Genomic DNA, 14,814 nt, shown 5'->3' with positions numbered 1-14,814 from the left:
TTATATATATATATATATGTGTGTGTAATTCTAATCAGGATATCAAACGAATCCTGTTTGATGAACATTATCACCACTAGATTATGCATTCTTCTTATCCTCTTGTCTCATTTGACACTTCAGATTTCAACTAAAGTGAATAAAAAAAAATATATATTTGTTGTAACTAGCTAGTGACGAACTAAACAGTAAATAATTAAATGGTTTAAATTTGCTTTATCTCTGTTTTTCTTTTTTTTTCACTGTACTCGTTTAATTGGCAAAAAAATTTATTCAAATTCATTAATTCTAAATTATTCGTAAAAGCTTTTAGCCATTGCCATTTATTTGAGTATGAATAAATCATGTTTATGATGATATTCTTGTTTTAGTACGTACTGGTACTTTTATTAAAGAAGTTATAGTACTTATATTAAATACTTTCAAATAATACTTATAAATATTTTTTTTGAACGGCTATGAATACTTATAAATATTAGTTTAAAGTTTTTATAAAACTAATCATTGTGGACTATTGCTCATCTAAAAAACACTTTATATTGAAAAAGTACGGTTAAAATGATCAATCTTTTTAATTATTTAGTGATGACATGTGTAGAAATTAAGGCGTAAAATCAAGAAAGAAATTTTAGTTAAATACACATGTCATTATTTATATTTTTAAAAAAAAATTTAGGCCAATCTTTTAAAGGATATATCATTTCCAGGAGATTAAATGTTTATTTGTTCTTTCAATAATCATTTCTTACAAATTTTCATAAGTTCCTCTCCAGATTTGAAATATAACTAAAGTTGAGTAATTAAGACTATAACTTATGTGAGAAATATGATATCTGATCAATGATAATTAGACATGATTGTAAACTGATTAAAATACTAATATTTGTATTTAAATATAATGAGATATCATGCTGGTATAGTAGGTGAATCGTGTGAGTGGCTTCGAAGACTGCTCAAGTATTTCTGTCTTATACAACACATATTAATAACTAAGGAATTATCTCATTACCAATTATTGACTTCTGGAGACTATATAATTATAATTTTGTACCAATATATCAATTACATAATACATTGTGACAAACTATTATTTATGTAAATTAACCTTTTTTTATAATATTTATATTTTATTAATCTAATCACCAGTCACTAAAATGGTGTCTAACACTCGCCGACACCATAGACAAGCTTGCAGGTTTTTCCAGCCTAATATACACATAGTCAGATACGTTGGTCATGCAACATGTTTCGTGGTTGAAAGGTAGTTTAAAAGGATACATGGTTTGCACGAGTACACTTTAGTCAAAAAAAATCTTTTTGGATATCCTCGAATAATCTAAACATGAATATCTCATTTCTAGGCTGTATTTAATGACTACTTAATAAAATGATTATTACAACATAAAAGTGATTACTACAACATAAAACAAATTATAAATTATAATAGATAATAATGAGAGGGTACTTCAGTTTTAAGCATAGAAGTTATTAGTACACAAGAAAACAAAGATAACATTTGTCTTTCGAAAGACAAGATCTATAAAAACACATCACTGTCATTCCTTTACGAATGTTTCGCTATCAAAAACTTGTACAACGAGTCAACGACAACCATATTTTTAGGCTGTATTTAATGACTACTTAATAGATATTCGTATATTACACGGCAGCTATACTACACGATGCCATTTTTTGGGTTCAGTTTAATTTAGATTGAAAAAAGGAAAATGATAATGCCGGTTGTCATTAACAGCTTATTACATGCATAAAAAGTAGTACTCTATATATCAATAACCGCCCCCTGAATTTTCGCAAGACAAAGTACAAATTTTAAAGCATCAAGTTAATTAATACTGACAGCCCTTAGGGCTGTCATTAACAAAACTCAAAAATTTATAGGGGCATCAAGAATATCTTGATTAGTGTAAGTGTGTAGCTAATGCAAATCCTGGCAAATCAAATAAATCTCTCTGGAGTTTGATCTTGTAGCTTTAGGCCTCAACCACGAAGACTTTCTAAACAAAGGCTTGCAGATCTTGCTCAACTCTACAACCACCATCCAAGAATAACCAGTTAGGAAACATCAAATATGATACACATTTCATCACAGATAACACTAAAACGGTTTCTATTATGTGTATTATGTCTTCATCTTTTTAGCAAACTGAAACGGTTTCTTCAGACAGAGAAATTACCTTTTGTATCTTCGCTCTCTAAAAGCTTGACAATAAGATGCCCTCCAGTTTTGAGAACACCAACGTCATCATCATTTTCTTTGCCTGATTGCTTTTCTAGTTGGTCATCTTCTAAGGAGTAATAAGGCAGTTTAGATCTACCAAGTGCCAAATCAAGCGCTCGCATTCCTAACTCCATGGATAAAGCGGCATCTCTTGTTGTTATACCAGAAACAAGTGGACACATATCTGATAACAGAACTGAAAATCCTTTTTTCTGGGAAAGTTTGCATATATGAGAAAATCAATGTGTTTTTTTATATATTAATAATTATATAACTTGAAAAGTTTCCAATTAACCAGAGGATGTCTATCAAAAAATAAAATACCTGAGGGGAGAGATTTAAAACTTCATCTTTAGGGAGGTTCATGACATCTGCACTAATAGTTGAAACCCTTGAATCGCAGTGAGTTGAAGGAACTTTCACCTTCTGTTCTGAATATGTTGACCCATAAATACAAAGTCAGACTATTCTAATGTGACAAACTTACCGTGATTATATGAAATATATTAATGAACTGTAAACAATAACACCACCTTAAGATCAATGCCGACAACCACCCCACCATTTTTCATTGGACCAAGACTTTGACAAGCTACCTGATTTTTCATGAACAATATCAGCCATCAAGGCAAATTAACTATATGTATAAAATGTGGATATAATTGACGTGTATGGCATTCTTACATGATAAGATATAAGATAAAGAAACCTCACTCAAAATACACAAATTAATGTCAAAATAAAACACATATAATGACGCGTTTGATGTCGACAAAACAAGCTAGCTTGTTAACAGTCTTGTAAATAAGTTTAGTAAGGTTAGGAATAGGACTAACAAAAGCTAAGACGGAACATTGGGTTATTTAACCAAGCCTGCTATTGGCTTGGTCTTGACAAACTGCCAAAGATACTAAAACCACTTAACCTTATGTGACTTGCTTAACGTAATTCATATTATCCTAAGTCAATCTTTAATTTTGGGTACTTCCATTTATAGGCTTAATAATGGGTATACTTCAAGTTCTATTTATATGGTCTGTGATTTATCTTGAGCAACCTCGATGAACCAATCATATATGTCGTAAGCCCAAAAGAACCAATATGATACTTTGGATTTGGATGCAACCAAATCTTAGGATTACACCGATACTTTGGATTTTGGATGCAACCACATTTTGGAAAAGAAATCATAATAGGAGGTTATGGATAGTTGAATAACACCAACACACTCTTCAAATGATGGTTAGATTGGGAGTTTAAATTCAACATGAGGTCATCAAACATAATTGGTTTAATGGAAGGATTTGTCATGTGTATCGTATTAGGCCGATGTGGTTATGGTCAAAGACAGAACTTCAACATTAGGGTAACCAATGTGGTATTAGGCCGATATAGATATTACCTTAATGGCTTAATCTTTCCATTAATCCATTAAGCCCATTGGCTTTGATGAGTTATGTTGAAATTAAACTCCCCTTTATGTAATTATAAGTGTTTACTGGAAAATGACATTATGTATCACCCATGGACGGAGACAACATGGGGGCAGTGGGGTCACCTGCCCCCACTCCAATTTTAGTACAATGTAATTTTTTACAATTTAAATGGTATATTTGTGATTATTTTCTAAAATTGAGAAAAAATAAGTAGGAAATAAATACAAATATTACTTTCGTTGTTATAAGCTTATTCTTTAAAAGTTCACTTATCATCAAAATATTAATTTTGAAATAGATATTTTCATTGGGGAATAAAGATTTTTATTAAAAGAATAAAGAAAGGTTTTAAAAAAAGTTTTCTCCATTTGAGTATGTAAATGTGTAATACATTAATAGTGTAACTATATATGAAAAAATTATTTTCTTTCAAATTATTATATATATTTATAATAAACAACTAATAATGATAATGATAATAGTTATGTAGAAAAGATATTTTTACAAGCTAATCATTTCCTAAAAAGTATATTTTTTTGGTTTCGTATATTATGATTGAATACGTTTTCATTTAATAAGACAGTGGTCTTTATTTATTAAAAAAAAATTGGTATTTTTAAATGTGAGTGTTACACCCAGTGCGAGTAATAATTTATTTGAGGGTCCACTTTTTATTCTCAAGCTAGGGTCCATATTTTTCTTTACATTACTAAATATGTCTCTTCTAAGTATGACAAACAAATTTTAAAATTGCCTCCTCACATAATAATTTCTGGCTCCGTCCCTGGTATCACCCATATGGATGATTCTTTCTTCAAAATTTGTTGCACTTCGAATACAAAGTAATAGTATGGATGCAACAGTAAACTAGTCATCATAAGCATTGAGATAAGCACACAGATGATCTATTGATTAGTAGTAAGATAAAGACCTTCTTTAATATTGCAAACCCCATGATATGAAGAGGGGCATAACATAAGCACGTAGATGATCTATTGGTTAGCACTGATCACTCTCACAATATTGTAAGTTTAGAATCTTTCAAGTCGAAAAGATTTCTCTATAGGAAATAACCCGAAGGATTCCAACTTCAAATCTAAAAATGATAGTGAATGACGGTTCGATAGGACAACTTAAGACAATGTAATCATAAGTCACAAGAAGATAGAAACCACAATGCCGAAAACTCAAACATAGTGAAACATTTAATAGTTCGGGTGATTGTCAATTCAAAGAATAAATAATGTTCATTGTCTCTTGCTCTACCATGGCTTTGTTCTTGTCAAAAATGTAACAGGCCCAAGGGAGTTAGGTTTTGATATTTAATTCATAAAAATGTCATGCCAAACAAATAAAAGTCATTCCTTGTTAAAATAAAAAATACTCGATTAATTGGTTATGTTTCAAATAGCTACTACTAATAAAAAGATATTAATCAGGATTTATATAGATTTTATAAGAAGAAAAAAGAAAAGATAAAGAAGGAGACGGTGGACCTGAAGCCAAGCACCAGGAGCACAACCGAGGTCAAGAACAGAAGAACCAGGTTTAATCAACTGGTATTGTTTTTGTATCTGAACCAGCTGCTCTCTCCAACCAACATATCAACATATATAATCAATATATAAAACAAACTTATTATTATTTAATAAAAAGGAAAAAAAAAACCAAAGTACTCGTAGTATGTAGAAGATGAACCTTGAAGGCAGAGCGGGCAACATAACCAAGGCGCTGAGCTTCTCTATAGAAATGATCTGCTGTCCCACCACTCATTTTCTATCGGCTATTCTAAACGCTGCTGAAATTCGCAAAACCTCTTGTGTTTGTGTAAGTAATTATATTAGGTGGCTTGGCTTGGCTGGATACTACTTATTTGGGCCGAGGGTTTCTCTATTGGGCTTTAACCATTTTCTTACTGACGCTTTTGCTGGGTTGTTACTTTAAATCCAGATATATTATTACGTTCGTTTGACAAAACAAAATGGAACGAAACGAACAACGGATTGAATTGAACGACAAAATACGGGCTTTTAACTAAAATTACGTTATGATATTGATTAACTAGTGCAAAAACCATATACACAAGCTAGTGTTACAAAGTATAAAAAAGTAAGTAACACCCAATGCCGTCTTCTACGGGTTTTGGGTTTCAATATTTCGACGGTGTATGGGGAAGGTTAAGATGTTGACAGTCATACCCATACCACGACGGTGTAGAGAGACTACTTCCAGGTTTTATCTAAAGATAGAAAATGACCTCCGGCCTTGCAAGAGATAGAGGAATAGTGTTATGAAGTATAATTTTACAAATGGACATTACATATATCTCTAATTAAAGTTGCATAATTTATGTATTTCTTCGAAACAATTTTATAAACATTTATTTACGCATTAAAAACTTACATTGTAAAGAATAGTTTAATATAAAACTTGAAATGAAGATAGATGTAATTGTAATTTGTAAAATATATATGATCAAGTAAAACATATATTTTTGTCTTTGTGTATTAAAACTCATACCTTGAAAATATATTGAGCTGTACAACTTAGTTATATACCTGAATGTACCACATGGTCACATATTTTAAATTTTACCATGCTACTAAATTAATCCTTTTGAAATTTGACTAACAAAATTGTTCACAAATATAAAGACTAATAAATTTTACCAAATTTGTCCATCTTAACAATACGTGGATGTTCCAACGATTTTTTTTAACGGCAATAATGAAATTATATTAACAAGATACTAGTGATCTATATACAAAGTACAATTTGGATATACAGATATTTACCAAAACTAGTTTCTACTGACAAATTTAACTGCAAATTTTGCAACAAGATTGGAAAAAAACTTGTGTCAATTACGCTTTAACTAAGATATAAGAAAAAACCCCATCAACGAAGTTCGAGCTCCCGGTTTACACAGTGTGATGTTTTTGTTGCAACCATATACAAGTTCTAAGGCAAGAAAAACGACAAAAGACAACATTTTAGCCGCAATCAACCTGGCAGAAGGTTCACAACCCATTCATTCCTCGACATCCAATTTTTCTTGTCCCAGTAGTTGATCAAAAAAAAGGAAGATGACATAATCGAGCTGAAAATAGAATATTTATTTTCTTTCGATCCATTATGAACCTAATTATTCCCGACTTTCCAAATGTGTCACCGCCAAAACGCTTCTACTCTATTGCGAATACTTCTCGAATAGCTTAAGTTATCGCATCATCTCAGAATGGATTCTAATGAATTATCCAGGCTGTTTACCTTCAACCAATTATTCCGTATGGACCTTTAAATGTGCATCTATATATATTGTATATGTATATATATGTATACTTACATAATTGAATCGTGTCATTTCACTTTTAAATGTTTCTTTGGGAAAACTGAATTATGCCTCTCTAAGTAGAATTAATTAAGCACACTAAACAGAAATCGATTTTTGAGACTTTCAAACTTTGCTACTCTACCTTTCATCCGTAAGATGTATCACAAAATAAGTGTTTTGTTGAAGCTTAGAAACAATTAGCTGGAGCGCTAACTTATAAGCCCTTCGCGAAACAAGCCATTAGGGTGAATGGGTGATAGCCTAGTGGTTAGGGAGTTTTCCACTTTGTGGTTTCTTCCTAAGGGTCATGGGTTCAAATCTTGACACATGCAAATGTGGTGAGGGGCCTTAGCAATGTTATACCCATCTACACATGAGAGAACAAACCCTTTAAGACATTGCCAAGATTCGAACCTGGTGTAAGTGCATCAAAAACTGGGGGTGTTAGCCATTTATCTGGTCTGCCTTTCAAAAAACTTCGCGAACACACTTGGCGGAAATGTCAAGTATTTCAATATTGACTTCCCATATACAAAAGTATCCACCTAAAACCACACCCCATTAGATTAAAGGGTAGAACTGTAGAAGCACATTTGACACACATACACGCAGACGAGGGAAAAGGAAGTTTCCTGCAATAATGTCAATTTTTAAAATAATGTAGAGTCATCAACAAGATCACAATAATAATAATAATAAAAAATAAGGACTAAAATAATAATTATTCTGTCTGTAAAAACTCGGAAGGGTATGCATATTAGTATGTATTAATATACCGACACTGACTATACATACTATATATATTTAATATTTTCCGAGTCCCAAGCATATCTACTTTTACTGTTTTATTTTAAGAAAATGTTAGAAAATAGTTAGATGAGAAATTATTAGATTGCCTTTAACAAACAATCAAGGAAAGGGTTATTAGATATTACCAAAATTACCCTTAATGAATTAATTTACACTTTAAACCCTTATCTTCTAAATTATCACTATCACCATTGTATCAACTTACACGGTTAGACCATTCGACACCAATTGTCGATGTCATCGATTATCACCCGTCACCGACACCACTAAACCACTGTCACCGTCACCGCCGTCACATTGCGCGGGTACAATGCTAGTGTTATATTTGCATAGTGCAAACTCATTCAAATTCTAAGTGATTCAACCCAAAGCAAATACAAGTATGTTGTAATCCGTGACGTTGCCTATTGTCTAAATACCTCCCATGTGATATTATTAATACCATATATATTAGTTCATGAAACATCTAACACATCAAGAAGTTTCCATGCATTTCCCATTCCCAGTGCCAAAATTCAAATGCTTATTTCAGCAGCTAACCTTGTTAAGTAGTTCCTGCTCCATTTCTATGTAATTAATAAGTTAATTAGAGGTGCAAAGTAACATTGCCAGAGAGTTTTCGCAGTTCAGGTTATCCGCAAAGGGTAAGCCTGACTATAATGTCGTTAGCCAAACCAGGGTATCCCTGTGCAATCGCTGACCCAGGACCAATGGTTATCGAGGGCACACTTTTTACTAGTAAGAATGTAAAGGACTAACTAATTGATACGTGTACAAAGTATTTGGACCTGGTGCATTTTAGAAAGCAAAACTTTTTACAAATATTTACACTATGCAAAATACACCATGCGGTTCACGTGAATCCCCAGGCACCCCAAACCTCCAAGATGTTTACCTAGTGATGGTCAAACCTAAGTAAAACATACCAGGCCATCTTGGTGGTCGTTTAATAATAAGTTTAAAGGGGTTTAATATAAAAACGTAAGTTAAAGAACTCTTGACAGAGTTCCAAAGTGTGTATGAACAATGAATTGCATCTCATTAAACACAATACAACACTACAATACTGAGCCTACATCACTTGATTTCTAATCAGCTATGTTAGTAAAAGACCCCCGATGAACAACGTTGTTATTCTAATAACCACATTTTCACAAATTTAGGCAATGAAGTAAATATGATCAATGGTGTCCCTCTTGGTTCTTATAGTAACAAAACTTTATATACATACCACAAAAGCTTAGGAAGGCTGTCCTTGAGGCACAAACATGGATGCTTCATTTGTCAAAGTTCCAACAAATTCAGTATTGCCAGTAGGACACTCAGGAGCAGCTGACTTCCTTCTTACATAGCCTGCTTGCCAAAGCCAAACACATAATCTTTCAAAATCCAAATTGCACATAAATGATTAAAAGAACACTAAAATAGATTTTTAGAAAAAATAAAATAAAAAGTACCATACATTCTAAAATCATGACTTCTTGACATATTCAAAATCATGACGTAGAATGCATTCCACCATTGCCCAGATAATAACTTTCTTTAGTAAGTGGCTTCCAAGCAGATAATGCATATATAATGCGACCTTTCCATCCTTGCAACATCCAATGACCATCTTCATCAATTCCAAAGTCTTGGTGGTAGCATGCTTTTGCTCTATCTTTAGCCATTTTCAAAATTTCTTGATTAAGTGGGAGTTGGCAAAATCCAGCCCGCAAATTACGAACCTGCCACTGCTTATACGTTTCGGGTCTCTCAATCCTCTCGGAGCCTTCACAAGCAATGACATTCATTGCTTCTCGTCCCCATAAGTTTTCCTCAAGCAGCATCCTATCTTGAGACTCACGGGTCACATTAGCCTCAATCATATCAAACACGGATGAGAAGAAAAACAGAGCCTCTCTGAACCTGGTGATAAAGAAAGGGGCATTGTAGGAGCCATTAATAACACCCTGTATAAACATATCAGGTTTCATTCTCCTAATAAGGTTTAAAACTTTATTCCTTGGACTATCCACCATGACTGTCTCGTCAAGCAAGTATTTAAACCTATATGCACAATTCACAACTAAGGTTTCATCACTATCAAGCTCAAGATCCTCGAGTGTGACTGTTTCCCACTTTTGCGCGATAGCTTTGAACTTGAAGGGAACATTAAAAGTTTCTGCATAGTTTGCTAGCCTACGCCCTGTCTCCTTAACCCTCTCGGAAGGCCTAAAACCAGGACAGGGAAAGTCAATGCCAGTAATTCGTAGCTCTGGTGGACCACCAGGCCTTTTTGACAGACGTTGTATGAAGCAAGGCCATTGAAAGCCATAAAGAATACCAATATCTATTATATGTAGCTTCTTCTTGTTCTCTGCTAGATGCATAATAGTCTTATTAGAGAAAAAATTTGAAATCTTCATGAAAGGGCAGCAACTGAGATATAAATGGTAAGCTTTCAACACATCGGCGGCCGACATAGGCTTGGAAATATGGGCTTTGTATATTTCAGTTCCTGAACCAGCCATTCGTGCTTCAAGACCAGCAGAGAAATAATAGGCCAATCGTTGCATCCCATCACCTGTGGGTGAAGCATGTTCTCGTATCTGTTTCAATAGATCGAGTCCACTCCTTTGGTCGTTAGCTGCAACAGCTTGTGCACAGAGACTCAAGAGTGTCCTCAAATCGACCACATCCTTTCTTACACCTTTCTTACCACGGCCCTTACCCGTATTAGACTTTGGTTGTGCTCTACTGACCCCATTGTGGATAAAATTACCTTGAGGAAGATTTTTTTGTCCAGCACAAAGCAGCACATCATCAAACATCTTGGACCTCACAGTAGGCTCGGTATAGACTGCAAACTGCTTGGAAATCCTCCCATCTTCAACAAGATCTTTAGAATAGGGGTTTTTCTTTCCTCTTGATTCTTCTGCAATGGAGTTAACTTCATGTTTTTTCTCGGCCTTGATAACTACAGAATCAGCCTCTACAGTTCCGAGTTGATCTAAGTTCTTACCACTACTAAGAGGAAACCTGCTTGATTCTCCAACACCTTTTTGATACTGCGTAACAGATACACTTTGAACACTCACAGGTGAATCCGCAAAACAATCTATAACACAACTGTTACCGCTCGATGAGCCGTTAGACGACCGAGATACAGACTGCGAATCAAGATTTACGGAAACGCTGGGTACTAAATGAGAGTCGTAATCACTAACATCACAACTAAGACTAGTACCATTTCCAAAACCATTAGCATCAAAACAACTATAACCCCTTGCAGTAATCTCATTTCCACCATCATTATCATACAAAGGTACCGTAGGATGTGAACTACAAAAAGGAGGCTCATTTACCATAAGAGCATCATAAAAAGATTTCTCAGCAGCTTCAAGAGCCGCAGACCCGTGAAGCATACAAGTCTTTTCCCCTATATCTTCTTCCATAAGCATCTGATTTATATACTTGAAAACCACATCACTAAGGTCAAACTCCTCATTAAGATTCGAGCTAGACGACAGACTAAAGCTCGGATCAGGCCGTTCCTGAAGAATATGATCATGATTCACAGTATTCCGATCTAAAAACGTTTCATTAAGATTCATGGCATTTAAAAACCTCTGATCAGATATAATATTGGGTGATCCGTTAAACTTTAAGTCGTTTAAATTCAATACACCGTAATCCGCAGCCTTCCATCGCCCATCCATGACCATCTATCTACCATATTGAATAAGCATATTTTATTAAATCATTAAATAAAATTCATATAACCTAATTCCTAAAACATTATAATAGAAAAAAACCTAATTTTATAAAATAAACATAAAAAAAAAAAACCTTCTGTTTTCCTATTATTGGATGACTGAATTTGTGCATTCATAGGATATGAAATAATAGTTTCAAATAGTGTATTCATTTCAACGCATAAAAATAAAATAAAAGATTAAGTGGATTAGTAATTAGCAGGTAGCTAAACAAATTAGGATAACAGAGGCTTATATATACCAATTAAAATAAATGAATAAATAAAATTGAATTTCCTTTGTATATGTACCTGGGCAAAAACCCTAAAAAGAAAGAGATGGAAAGATTGAGTAAGGGAGGAATGAATGAAGATATATAAAAAGTGTTGTACAATATGAATATGTGAGGGAATCAGGGACGGAAAAGACTACAAATAAGATGGGTGTTGACTCTTTTATACAAGCAAACTCTTGACCTTTCAATACTACTACTACACTTTAGATTAACTCCTTTTCTTCAAAAGTTCCGGTATTTATTTATTAAAAATTAAAAATTTCTAAATAAAACTCTTAGGAAGTGTTCTATACTAGTATATAAAAATTATGGGAAAATGATTTATTTTGTTGGATGATGTTGCTCTCACAAACTCATTTAAATCAATTTTTACACATGTCAAAAAGCCCCCATGATTTTTATGGTTTGTGAGAGCAACATCATCTAACCAAGATGATATTAACATCATCTAAGTTATCCCCAAAAATTATACTTAAGATTTTTGAAACATTTTACCCTTAATAAATTAAATTACACAATCATTTATATCCGCTACTCTTTTAAATCAAATATCTTTATATTAAAACATACACCAATTGACGTATTTTCCGCCACCAACGGTCGCCGCCGCCGTCACTATCCATCGATGCCACCACATCACTGTCACTGTCATCGACGTTGCATTGTGTAGGTCCCATGTTCGTATCTTTTATATATGTTTGTACCCTTTTCAAATTTTCTTTTATTTTGAAGTAACTAACAGATTGAATTGTTTTTCTTTTTTCTACATTTAAATTACTCATAAATATCAAGAGATTTAGCATATCTTGTTTTAATCGGATTCGCATTAAAGATTTTCGATCATTTTCGCCAAATAGATCTTCAAGAGATTTAGCATACGTTATTTTAATCGGTGTAAATAAAAATGCTCTTAGGACTTAGAGATGTATTCTCATATATAAAGAAACAATATCATTATACGGGTACCGTGCTAATGTGCTTGTATATTACTAAAAAAAAATTATTTATATGTACGTTACTATATATCTGTGTTGAATAGTGTTCGCTAGGTTTTATGTTTTTGACTATTATTGCCGATGGCGGAGCGAAAATGGCCAGATGGTAGTATAATACGTACTATAATGGTGGCCATGGTCTTTGGTGGGCCTCAGTTTTAATTGGTGGGCGTCAAATACAAAATCTATTCGTAGTTCAATCATCTCACACAGGTCTTGCAATTATGTTACCAAAAGATATGGAGCATCAAAATTTGAGTTTCAATTGCAATCACAATCACCTTTTGTAGGTTTAGATAATGTACGTTCAATCAGAAAATGATGTATGTAGGCTACATATAGTTTGGTGGTTTAAATTCACCCATATTGGGTAATTAATATGATTCATAGTTAACCAATGTTTGATACTTAGATCGTAATTAACGTCAAATTTATGGTCACAAGTCCCTTTTGTAACATGTAGCACTTTTTTGGTTCTCTTATCAGGTTTGTAAAATGTAGCTTCATTTTTGTTTAATTAAACTTTTTGAAGTAATGATATGGTTTTTATAAATGATAGCCGTATCAAAGAAAAGTTCTACTCCGACACTGTAGTTTTGGAATAGGGATAATTTCATATATGCCATTGATAAGTCAAATAATATCATATTTGCCCAATTTAATTTTGAAATATCATATATGCCACTCTTATACGCTTAAATATCAAATATGCTATTCCTAATGCACTCAAATATCAAATATGCCATTGTTAAGTAAAAAAAAATCATATGTGCCGAAATACATTGTTATTAAATGTTATATATGTCGTCATTACTTTAAATTTATCATTAAATTTTAAATTCAAATTTATCTTCTCTCTTTTAATTCATGAGTTTTCTTGCATCAAATGTCGTGGAGACGAATTAGTAAGCAAAAATATAAAAGCATCACATATCGTTGAGTCGCTTACAAACCATGATCGCAACACTTACTATGTACCATGAATTGAAATGAATAACGGATTTAAAAAGATCAATTAATACAATCATGTCGGTAACATTGAAATAAACTTACATGGTTCAGACAAAAATAATGGATTGAACTATAAAAATAAGAGAAAACACGTGAGTAACTGTGAATTTCAAAATTTTAGTTAATAATATTTTTTAAAAAATTATGTTTTATTTTGACTAAATTAATTTAATGGGGCATATCTGATATATTTCATTGACATATATGGTGTTTTTCAAATTTAATAATAGAATATATGATATTTAAAATTTTATCTGAGGATATTTAATTTTTTTTGTTTAACAACGGCACATTTGATAATTAGTAGATTGGAAATAACATCTATGATATTTTGTTACTCAACAATGGCATATTTGATTTATTGATAAATTAGAAATGACATATATGATATTTTAAAATTTAATTGGACAAATATGATATTTTGTAACTTACCAATGGCATATATGAAATTTTCCTTTGGAATATTACATGATTTAAAAATTCAAAGATACATATGATTGGATCTCAAAAGATATAAATAAAATACTGAGTAATAATCTCAAAAGATTATGCAATTTGATTTCCCAACTTTCAAGAGATCCTGTGGCACATTTTATAAGTTGAGTATACACTTTCTATCACGATTCTCTGATTGCTTTCAATTTAAATTTTAGAAAATAAAAAACCTCACCTTTGAAAGGTAAGTTTTGTGTTTTATTTAATAATAAAAAAATAATTTATCTTTTTAAAACATTAGCCGAATAATCCTCTTAATTTTTTTTTTTTAACGTTTGAATGGTCAGAGCTTGTTCGTTCTACTTATTAGCCTCTACGTCCTTCTGGCAGGATGTTATTGAAACCACGGAAGGAGAAAAACCTCCTATTAATCTCTTATGGGAGGATTGAGATACCACTAAGGTTTTACCTCAATGATATATAATCCTCTTAATCCATAAATTTTTGACATATGTAATTTAC

The 14,814-nt window shown here is 32.5% G+C and overlaps 2 protein-coding genes across 4 annotated transcripts; both read right to left on the bottom strand.

Moving 5' to 3' along the window:
* Window positions 1-1,826: 1,826 nt before the first annotated feature.
* On the bottom strand, window positions 1,827-5,488 carry LOC122605063 (ribosomal RNA large subunit methyltransferase E). The gene is made up of 6 exons (XM_043777936.1): window positions 5,374-5,488; window positions 5,172-5,258; window positions 2,773-2,835; window positions 2,564-2,665; window positions 2,196-2,451; window positions 1,827-2,046 (listed from the first exon to the last, which is right to left on the bottom strand). The coding sequence occupies exons 1-6, from the start codon at window positions 5,446-5,448 to the stop codon at window positions 1,937-1,939; spliced, it is 693 nt and encodes a 230-aa protein (XP_043633871.1). The 5' UTR covers window positions 5,449-5,488; the 3' UTR covers window positions 1,827-1,936.
* Window positions 5,489-6,518: 1,030 nt separating this feature from the next.
* LOC122602884 (scarecrow-like protein 9) lies at window positions 6,519-11,990 on the bottom strand. 3 transcript variants are annotated; one of them, XR_006324416.1, is made up of 4 exons: window positions 11,868-11,990; window positions 9,282-11,530; window positions 9,051-9,172; window positions 6,519-7,641 (listed from the first exon to the last, which is right to left on the bottom strand). XR_006324416.1 is itself a non-coding variant. In XM_043775493.1 (3 exons), exon 2 carries the CDS (start codon window positions 11,524-11,526, stop codon window positions 9,316-9,318), a length of 2,211 nt encoding a protein of 736 aa, XP_043631428.1. In that variant the 5' UTR covers window positions 11,527-11,530; window positions 11,868-11,990; the 3' UTR covers window positions 8,834-9,172; window positions 9,282-9,315. The 3 variants fall into 3 exon arrangements, 2 of the variants coding, with proteins under 2 accessions (XP_043631428.1, XP_043631429.1); XM_043775493.1 differs by lacking the exon at window positions 6,519-7,641 and having other exon boundaries at window positions 8,834-9,172; XM_043775494.1 differs by lacking the exon at window positions 6,519-7,641 and having other exon boundaries at window positions 8,834-9,172; window positions 9,282-11,526.
* Window positions 11,991-14,814: the final 2,824 nt, after the last annotated feature.

The sequence above is a fragment of the Erigeron canadensis genome, chromosome 6 (genome assembly GCF_010389155.1).
Source record: "Erigeron canadensis isolate Cc75 chromosome 6, C_canadensis_v1, whole genome shotgun sequence".
Lineage (NCBI taxonomy): Eukaryota > Viridiplantae > Streptophyta > Magnoliopsida > Asterales > Asteraceae > Erigeron > Erigeron canadensis.
This window is presented reverse-complemented; position numbering and strand designations above follow the sequence as displayed.

Coding starts and splice junctions, on each gene's coding strand:
- LOC122602884 (XM_043775493.1), bottom strand. CDS start 11,526: ATGGTCATGGATGGGCGATGGAAGGCTGCGGATTACGGTGTATTGAAT.
- LOC122605063 (XM_043777936.1), bottom strand. CDS start 5,448: ATGAGTGGTGGGACAGCAGATCATTTCTATAGAGAAGCTCAGCGCCTT. Junction 2,666..2,772: donor TTGTCGGCATTGATCTTAAG/GTGGTGTTATTG, acceptor TATTCAGAACAG/AAGGTGAAAGTTCCTTCAAC. Junction 2,452..2,563: donor TTTTAAATCTCTCCCCTCAG/GTATTTTATTTT, acceptor AAACTTTCCCAG/AAAAAAGGATTTTCAGTTCT.